Below are 9,679 nucleotides of genomic sequence, written 5' to 3'. Positions count from 1 at the left end.
CATGTCTCTGGTTCTCTCTGCCAAGTCTTGCTCCTCCTCCTCCAAGCACCTGGAACCCCGCCTCCTTTGCAGCAATCAAGGTGGCTGTGCAAGCAATCGACACTGAACAATCAATATGCTCGAGTGACGAATCCACTGGAGAGAGTGGAGGGGGGGCGAAAAAGGGGTCCGTCACTTGTCGTCCAGTTTTCCATTCAACAAGGTGTCGTTGGTGCAAGGACAGGGAACACCTTGAGTATCAACAGTGGCCAATGACGTCGCTCGCCGCCCAGAGGCCTCTCGGGCACGCACCAGCGCCATCACCAAGCTAAAGCACGGCGCACCACCACCAATAGCTGGTTTTAAGCGCCATGCAAGCTGTTTCGACACCCGCAATCCAACCATATTCGCCCTCACTACACCCCCGGTCCTTGAATAGACAGAGCTCGGCTCGTCGTCACAAAGTCTCAGAGCACCATCCGAAGTGCCCCTCGCCTTTTGCCATTCCTGGCCAGGTTTCCTGCTGGCGAATAGCTGTCGCGGTTCCCCTACACAGTCGTCACTTTGTCTGATCGCTGGCTTCCACCTACCAACCAGACCTTTAATCCTCCGGAGCGCATCTCGCTTCGACAACCATCCTAACAAACGCTCTCTCTCCCACTTGCAAACAGAACCCCCTTAGACTCTTTGGACCCCGCGGTCTCTCACCAAAAAGTTCTTCACGACATTACGCGCCAGTCGCATCTCGAGACAACCACCGCCCACGAGCAACCATCTTGTGCGAGGCCTGGCCTGACCTGACGTAACCAAGATCTCAACTTTCTGCGCCTGCTTTGCGCACCCATCTTCACCATGGCTTCGGGACACAACGTACGCCCTCCAAGAAGGACAAAGTATTGCGACCGCCCTCACTGACTTTGAAACCAGGACCCCAAGCTCCTGTATGCCATCAACGGCGTCCAAGCCTTCCACATCTCCAATGGCAAGGAGGAGTCTCTCACACCCGCTGGCCCCCAGACTTTGTCGCTGTTGATGGTACCGACTTCTTCACCCTTCACCGACGCAGACTCCCCCGCCGAGGACTTCTACTTGCACCTCCATCTACCTCCCGAGCTCGATCTTCCTCTTCCTGCGACAACCCAGATCTACCACCAGCCACCAACAAGCTACCTGATTCCGAGATGGGATCTGGGCCCAGACAGTGGTGCTTTCACCCGTATTGAGTTCCCGGATACCGGTAGCCGGAAAGGACTGCAGGAGGACGTCGACACCTTCGAAACGATCCTTGCGCAATGCACCGCGTTCCTCGAGCGAGCCCCGCCGCCGAAGACCTCGTCCAAGTCGGCCAAAGCCGCCGCCGCGGCCTCCGCATACCCCTTCGATGACCCCGTCACCGACGCTCCCTCTGCCAAGTCTAGAGCTGCCGCCGCCGATGGCCTCCCCGCCTACAACCCGGCCGATTACCAGCCCGGACAGGGCTATGCTCCTGGAGCCCACAGCTCTCAGCACAATGGCGGTCGCATCGTCTTGATTGACGAAGAAGACGGTAGTGTCATTGGGGAGCTGACCGAGAACTATCAAGTTGTAGAGGAGCTGGGCGTCAAGCCTGGAACAAAAGGTAAGTTTGGCGGCACCTCGGCCGAGCTTGACTCACATGGCATGCTAGATCCGGTGGAGATTACACTCCCTGCCGACAACAGCCAAGCCATTACCGTTCAGCCCGTGTCGCAGGAATATCGCGAGATGATTATGCACCCATCGTACAAGAAGTCGTTCTTGGTGTCGAATGCTTCAAAAGCATCCCGACTCATTGTGACATCGTCGGACTTGATCACAAAGGGTTTGCAGTCCTCGGCCGACAATTTCACAAAGAAGACGAAGGCGACGACCGAACCCGTGACGTTTACTCCTGCAGCGCACGATCGTGTCCGACGCATCAACCAGTTTTCCACCAAGGCGGCTGGTTTGTCGGCGACCACGGTTGGTGCAGTGGGCAAAGTAGCCCAAAACCTAGGCGCCACCCTTGCTAGAAAGAAGGATGGCAGTGGAAGAGGCTACGACAAGGATGGCAACCCCATTGAGGGTTACAAGCCTGGCCTGCTGAACAGAAGCTTGATGGCTTTCAACACTGTTGCGGATGGTATTGATCAAGCAGGACGCAATCTGTTGACTGGCACCTCGTCCAGCGTATCACAGATGGTGGAGCATCGTTGGGGTTCTGAGGCTGGCCAAGTGTCGAGGAACATTGGCGGCGGCTTCAAGAACGTTGGCTTGGTGTACATCGATGTAACAGGTGTTTCCCGCAGAGCAATCCTGAAGAGCGTAGCAAAGGGTATGGTCGTCGGTAAGGTAAAGGGTGGCGGACAGATCATCGTCGGAGGCGGCGATGGCGGAGCAGTCGGTTATTTGGAAGACCAGAAGACTCGCAGAGACGACCAGAGCGATACGGCCAGTATGTACACGGCGTATGAGGGTACTGGCAAGCAGCCAGCTGGCAAGAGGCCATGAGCGTGCAATGGATGACAATGGTTCTGAATGGAATAGATGGGACCCGTGGACATTTATGAGGTACTGAGCTCAGTGTTGAAAGATTTGGAACGAAGGGAATGGTGGGCCACTCTGCAGTTTGGTCCAACCAGTGCGTATTCAATACGAGTAAACGAAACGTAGGTAGCTCAATTAAGAAACCTCAAGACACTAATATTGGAGTCCACTGGCCGCATCTGTAAAGTCAGAACTCTGGTTGGAGTAACTTACCTTAATCCAAGTGTGTTCGGGATAAGCCTTGGACGGGTAAGACGGACGGGAGTGCACATCCAATGCCGCCAGGTGCCGGTGTGCCGGCAGCCGTCGGCGATTACATAAGCTTAGACGCTAGGTCACGTGGACCCGCAAACGCCTCGCTGGGTCTCAGTGCAGCCACTTTAGCCCGTCCGGTCGCGTCAGATCGCGCTTTCCTTCCGACGCCCACTTCCATCAATGCGACTACTGTGATATTGAAAGGGATCAGGCCCTCAGCATGGAGCCTCCTTGACGTCGGTGCTGTTTTGTTTTGGCTCGCGCTCTCCTGTTCCCGTCTGAGAGAGACTGAGAAGAAAAAGAGGGATTTCCTTTTGGGTTCGTCCTACGATACCTTAGTTACATGCAGCCCAAACCGATCAGGTAATTTATTCATTTGCCAACCATCCGCCGTCTGTTGTTGCAACGCAGCCCAACTCTCCCCGTCTTTTGCTTCCTCCCGCCGACCTGCCCCGCCATCCCGCCAGATCCTGGACGACACCCGGCGATTTTCTTCTCCGCCGTACTGCCAACCTCCACACTTGCCGACAGACGAGTAAATGTGTCGCTTCGAGCTATTAGGCGCTTTCATCTTGCTTCTCCGCGACTTTGGCGAAAAGTCAAAGTCCAAGAAGCCGCCTCAACCACGCGAAATGTGCCACATCCTCCTCCTCCGTCTTCCTCCTTGAACCCATGATCGGATCCCTGTTTGTACCTTGTCACCAACTAACACCTCGATTCTCTTCCCTCGATAGAAGTAAACAGCCAGCATGCTCCACGAAATCCTCCTCGCCCTCTCTGGGCACCCCTCCCCTCTCCTCCGAACCGACAACTCAGATCCCAATGCGCTATCAACGGCAATCTCACCACCGGAGCGCGAACTCCTAGCCACCGCCGCCCACCTGAGCGACCTCCACGTCAAACTGCAGAGCTACACCGCCCCCATCGCCGCCGAGCACCCGTCGACGATATGTCGCGCCACGGCGACCGCGATACAGTCCGTCCATCTAGCCGCTTTCCAGCGCAAGGTCCTCGAGGTCGAGGAGACGATACTGCGCAAGGACTCAAGTCTTGTCGGCGCCTACAACATTGTGCCACTAACGGCCGTTGTGGGGGAGTTTTCCGAATGGACGAGACGGATGGAGTGGTTGTGGGAGATTGTGCAGTTCATGCTGAAGAAGCAGCAAGGTCAGACGTGTCGCGGCGCACAGCTGATTGACAGACTGAGGAGTGAGCTTCAGAGCGGTTATGTCGATATTGAGAGGACGGCTATGAGCCTTGTGTCTGTGGCAGAAACGGCGTGGCTAAAGCAGGTTTCTGCCTGGATCCTTTACGGGCGATTGCCTACGTTTGGAGGAGAGGACTTTTTCGTACAAAAGTCTGAGGGAGGTGACCAGGTATGTCATCGACATTGGGTGGTTTGTGAGGTTTGTGACTGACCGTCATAGGAATACGTCTCAGTACCATCTTTCTTGCCCAACTTCGTAACCCTACCAACAGCATCATCAATGCTGTTTATCGGCAGGTCACTCAACCACGTTCGTGTCAAGGGCAGCGTCGAATCAGGCCTTCAAGGACTCGATCACCTATCTTCGCAACTGAAAGAGCTATCCGCCTTAACTTACCCTCTCCACACGGCGAGCTTCTCTCGCGCCATTACGTCGATTCGCCTTACACTTTCACGGACGATCCTGCTGAAGCTATTGCCTCTCACCAAAGTCGTTGAGGCACTCCAGGTTTTGCGAGAGTTCTTCCTCCTTGGCCGCGGCGAATTCGCCATGGCTCTGACACAGCAGGCTGACGAGAAGCTTCGGAGTCGATGGAAGAGATCCGACAACCTCGCGTACGAAAAGCGAGAAGGCCTTGGCACTTTTGCCGTCAAGGAGGGCGAGGTCGCCGCCGTGCTGGCCAAGACGTGGGCGGCCATGGGCTTGATGCAGGGGCAGCACGCAGACGAAGACGAGGGGTTGGAGATTGCGCGGGAGCTTCTGCGGTTGACTCTCACAAAGTCTAAGCCGGCAGTGCCTCTCAAGCTCGAGGCTAGCGTATCGCGGCCAACGACGAAGACTCTGGCCACGACCCCTTTCCGCAACCTCCTTTTATCAGTCCCCGTCGTCTTAACGATGCAGATTCCTTCGCCCATGGATATGTTTCTTACCCCCTCCGACTTGCAGATCTACTCTACTATTAATTCATATCTTCTCTCTATCCGCCGAGCACACATCCGTCTCACTGAGCTATGGAAGATTACATCCTTACGCCGGCATCACCCGGCACCTCCGGGACCACCAGCCGGAAGCACTCGAGCAGGGCGATCTAAGGTGATACTGCTGCGTAAGCGCTATACGGAGAGGTCCAATGCTTTGCGCAGTGCCTGGGTGACATGCAGCTCTGCGTTATTCTTCCTCTCCGAGACGGAGGCATATCTGCAAACGGAAGTAGTGGCTGGGCTATGGGACGGCTTTCACGACTGGCTGACTCCCAAGGAAGAGACGGACGGCCCTGAAACAGGACCTTCTGGTTCGTCGACCAAGGCGGCATCGAAACCCACGACAGAAGTCGAGGCAGAAGACGAAGAAGACGACGACATCTGGCTAGCCCAGAGCTCACCTACAACCAAGTCACCCAAACCAACAGAGCCCACCACAACCCACGACCCCCAAAGTCTCGCCACAGCTCACAGAGCCTACCTCCGCGCCCTCTCCACCCGCCTCCTCCTCACCTTTCCCACCTACACGGACCCGCTGTACAACCTCCTCACGCACACGGACCACCTCGTCGCCCTGACGCAGCGTCTCCACGCCGTCTGGACCTCAATGGACCTCGAAGCGGACGCGGGCGTCGTCGACGCCTTTGTGGACCTCGAGATTGAGGAGACGGAGGTCCGCGCCGCGATCCGCGACGTGGAGAAGCATGTCAAGGACGGGATCCGGGATGTGATTGCCGCGTTGCGGAGCCTGGAGGCGGACCCGGCGGCGTTTGCGGACGAGGAGGAGGGCGGGGAGGAAGGGGTTTTGAAGGAGGAGGGGGAGTATGTGCCCCTAAGGGTCGGTGGCGTGGAGAGGTTGTTGATGAAGCTTGATTTGGCGGGGTGGTTTGGGGAGAGGAAGGATGATTTTGGGTTCGTGTTTAGTGAGTACTGAACAAGGCGACATGGACATGGATTACGAAGAGTTGGGATCGCACATATGCAATACGCACACAGAACAGAGCCCTGTGGAAGGGAACATCTCGCCACCCCTCCCCCCGCAATGAGCAGATGCTGGAGAGAAGAGACTTCATCCAATACAAACAACCACCACAACCGATGAAGATCGTGGAACGAGGGTATTGAAGCGGGGACGAGTAGTACGACGATGCAAAGGACATGCCGTCATAAACCCGAATCTTGAAACCGCTCTCCAAAAAACGGGGAACACATAAACACACGCTTATCTGCGGGGAGGTCCGTTGCAAACTACGATGCCACGATGCGTGGGAAAGACAAAGAACGTGTTCGTGCAGCGCATGTGGGGTGATTTCGGCCGGCCGGGGCCCAGCAGTAGTAAATTGGCTGTTTGTCTTTTCTTTTTTATTTATTTATATACCGGCGGGACGGACCGGGCTAGGACGTCATGGGTCACGCCAGAGCGGAGCTGGTGTCGCCAGGTCGGTACGGATATCGTTTGACGTGGGGTTTCCTTGGCGTCGTACCGAAATCTCACGATGATGGGGCCGGGGGTGGTGGTGTGACATTGACGATGATCTGTTTACTGGCAACGGGAAAGCTTCTGTTTTTCTGGTCAAACTCGTATAATCGGCTTTTGTACAAGGGATTTATCTTATCCTCTTCTCCCCGTTTTTGAGCTTCGAGCATTAGCATTAGCACTGGGCGTTGAAAAATATACCATGGTCACCTTATTCCTCAGCGGTACAAAATAGTATGGGCAAAATCAGAATCGAGGCAATGATGCATCTTTGTGCCTTCATTCATATTTACGAAATACCTAATCCATAAAGGAGGAAGAGGTTTCAAGGGTAGTCGTTTCAATTCGTACAGGGCTTGCTTGCTTCCGCAATTCATCCATTCCATCCCAGCTCTTGGGGGTTTCCAATCCAAACCGGATCCAGCGCCTGTTTGATGCATCTTCCGCAGAAGAAGAAAAAAAAAGTAAGAAAATACATACAGAGAGATGGATGCACACACTCAAAAAGAAAAAAGAAACAAAAAAAAAGGGGGAGCCTGAAACGCCATTCCACTCCATGCCGTGAGCCGGAGGAATTTCCCCCATGGTACCGTATCCTGCCCATCATATCCACATTGCTGTCATCTGTGTGTTGTGTGCTGTTCTGTTCTGTATGTGCTGCGCGCAATCCGCTATTTTGTGTTTTGCTCCCCTTCTTGGAGTCTGTGTAAGTCGATCAGAAGTCGACTTGGAGCTTCCATCTGAAGGTGGGCTTTGTTTTTGTTTTCTTTTTCCTCCCCCATCAGAAATGAGAAATTCGCAGTAAAGTGATGATTTTGTTTTCCAACGATGAAAAACCCAAGGATGGAAGATGGACGTCAAAAACCAATGCATCCTGTTTTCATCTCAATAAGTCGAAATCGGACGTTGCCGCAATGGACTTGAAGCTTGATCAGAGGGGCGACGCTGGAAAAGGTGTTGCATAAAGGCCTTGGGGCCTACGTGCTCGACATCGACGGACCGGGAGGTCATGGGCACCGGTATGCGGGTGAACTTCTTCGTTTGCCAGCGGGTCTTGATGCAGTCGTCGACAAGGGCCATGAGGCCGGTGGCGATGATCACATCGGCGACGTCGGTGACGGCATCGAGGACGCTGCGGTCGCTGATCCACATGTGGCAAGGGGGCACCCAGCCACCGGCACTTTCATCCTCAATAATCTGGTTGGGCGATCGCGTTTCGGGGACGATGTGCGCGACGGCATCGCGGGCGTCGTTGTTGCCGTCCTTGACGAGGTGGAAAGAGACGACGCCAAGGTTCTTGTCGGTGACACGCTTCCACTGGTACTTGTGACCCCACCAGTCAAACTCGTAGCGCTTGTTGTTGGCACCGCCGCGGCGTGAGACGTCGACGCGCGCATAGTTGGAGAACTCGAGCTTCAAGGTGTTGCTGGGAACCGGTCGAGCCTTGGACTTCGTTTCGAACGAGGCTGAACGCTTGAAGCTTGCCGCGTCGTCACCATAAGTGCGCGTAGACGAGGAGCTTGACTGCGGGCGCTGTGAAGCTCCCTCCTTGCCCTTCCCTCCGAAGATCAAGCCGCCCGAGTTGGTGCGCGACAGAGGAGGCTTCCTCATGGAGAGGGTCTTGATGGCACTTGAGACGGATCGCTGGAGAGTTGGTCGCTCTTGGTTGTTTTCCTCGACGTACTTGCGCTTGGAATTGCAGACTTCGCGGCCGGAGTCGCGGCAGTACCGGCGAAGCGAGAACTCACGCTTGCTGAGGTCGTACATGCGCAGGTGGAAGAGCTGGATATTGAAGGGTCGACGACCGGGGGCGACGGTGTCTACTCTGAGGTTCATGTTGCCGTCCGGGGTAAACTCGTCATGGCAGACGGATAACCTGTTCATGGAGGGGAACAGCTTGCCAAAATTCTGGGGCGTTGAGGGTCGTACGTCGGTGTCGATAATGTCGCGGTAGTAGGTGGGCAAAGGCGGGATGTCGCGGTGCTTGTCGAAGTTATCTAGTTCGGCTTCCCGTTGGAGTTCAAGCTCGTCCTCGTCATCCGAGGCCAGACTTGAGTCGAAGGTGTCGACGGACGATCTCAGACAGTTGCTGGTGGAAGGTGATATGTCTTCTTCGTAGACAGGCGGGATCTTGTTGGAGACGGTCCTGGCTTCTTTGACTGAAGAGGCCTCGGTGCTCGCATAGTAAGAAGTAGGTGTTGTGCTCTGTGATTCATACGTCTCGTACGAGTCGCAAGACTCACTACTCCTAGGGAAGTCCCGACTACTTGTCGAGCTCTTGGAGCTGTTTTTCCGATATGAATGTGACATGGTGATGTGTTGTTGTGTGTTGTGTTGGGTGAGCCGAATGGGAGACTCGAGAGGTTGAGAGAGGAGTGTGTGTTGTTGGTGTTGTACGATGTAGTAGAGGTATGTATGCCAAGGATGCTAGGGGAGGGAGCAAGGCTTCATATAACCCGAATGGAATAAGGTCTCTGAATAAGCGACCTGGAGGATTGGGCTCTAGAGATTGGGGGAAGAGGGCGTGAAGTATTGTGCAGGTTGGTGAAGGATTAGGCAATAACGTGTGTTTGACCTGAAGCCAGGGTGTTGGTTTCCGACGAGGACCTGAGGCGATGGGGCCGGTTGGATAAAGCAGGGGGTGTATGATTCCGAGGCGGTTGGGAATGGAGAGGAATTGAGATGTGAGAGTGATTATAAAGTGAGTATGGTCAAGAGTTGGTGGATATGATACAAGTGCAAGAATATAGCCATCAGGCAGGAGAGCAGTCCGATGAGAGCAGGGAAAAAAAAAAGTGCAGAGACGGAAAGAGTAATACGTGATGCTGGGGGTCGGGGCGCGACGGGTGGGAGGTGGTTTGCTTCTTAACGGAGGGTGGGCAGCTATTGTGCGGACGGGCAGGGAATACGTGGGACGGGGATCGGAGATGGCAGAGGCAGCGACGGCAGAGACAGGGAAAGTCACCCACAGTTCAAGGTACGTAGATACGAATACCCAAGTATCGCTGTACCAAGAGATGGACCCCAGACCGTACGACACCACACGACTGGAATTGGAACAACAGGCCCTGCACTGCTACCTTCCCTTGGGTACAACTCAGAAGTACCTATTAGTAAGGTACGTCTTCCCCCCTGCTTGACCCGAGATGCCTTACGGTGCCCACTGCCAGGTGCTGCGTGTGGTCTTCTCCCTCAGAACCCCAAAAGATTGGACAAGACGGGATGGATGGGTTGGA

The 9,679-nt window shown here is 54.9% G+C and overlaps 3 protein-coding genes across 3 annotated transcripts; 2 read left to right on the top strand and 1 right to left on the bottom strand.

The window, feature by feature from the left end:
- Positions 1-831: 831 nt before the first annotated feature.
- Positions 832-2,487, top strand: BDP81DRAFT_457888 (senescence-associated protein-domain-containing protein; the record flags this gene model as incomplete). The annotated part of the gene is made up of 2 exons (XM_060593341.1): positions 832-849; positions 907-2,487. 2 exons carry the CDS (start codon positions 832-834, stop codon positions 2,485-2,487), a joined length of 1,599 nt encoding a protein of 532 aa, XP_060449542.1.
- A 1,040-nt stretch (positions 2,488-3,527) lies between these two features.
- BDP81DRAFT_309572 (Spc97/Spc98 family protein) lies at positions 3,528-5,900 on the top strand (the record flags this gene model as incomplete). The annotated part of the gene is made up of 2 exons (XM_060583559.1): positions 3,528-4,154; positions 4,206-5,900. 2 exons carry the CDS (start codon positions 3,528-3,530, stop codon positions 5,898-5,900), a joined length of 2,322 nt encoding a protein of 773 aa, XP_060449541.1.
- A 1,428-nt stretch (positions 5,901-7,328) lies between these two features.
- Positions 7,329-8,753, bottom strand: BDP81DRAFT_309534 (uncharacterized protein; the record flags this gene model as incomplete). The annotated part of the gene is made up of 1 exon (XM_060583554.1): positions 7,329-8,753. One exon carries the CDS (start codon positions 8,751-8,753, stop codon positions 7,329-7,331), a length of 1,425 nt encoding a protein of 474 aa, XP_060449540.1.
- Between the last annotated feature and the right edge of the window lie 926 nt (positions 8,754-9,679).

This window comes from Colletotrichum phormii, assembly GCF_030913505.1.
Source record: "Colletotrichum phormii strain CBS 102054 chromosome Unknown BDP81scaffold_3, whole genome shotgun sequence".
Taxonomy (NCBI): domain Eukaryota; kingdom Fungi; phylum Ascomycota; class Sordariomycetes; order Glomerellales; family Glomerellaceae; genus Colletotrichum; species Colletotrichum phormii.
This window is presented reverse-complemented; position numbering and strand designations above follow the sequence as displayed.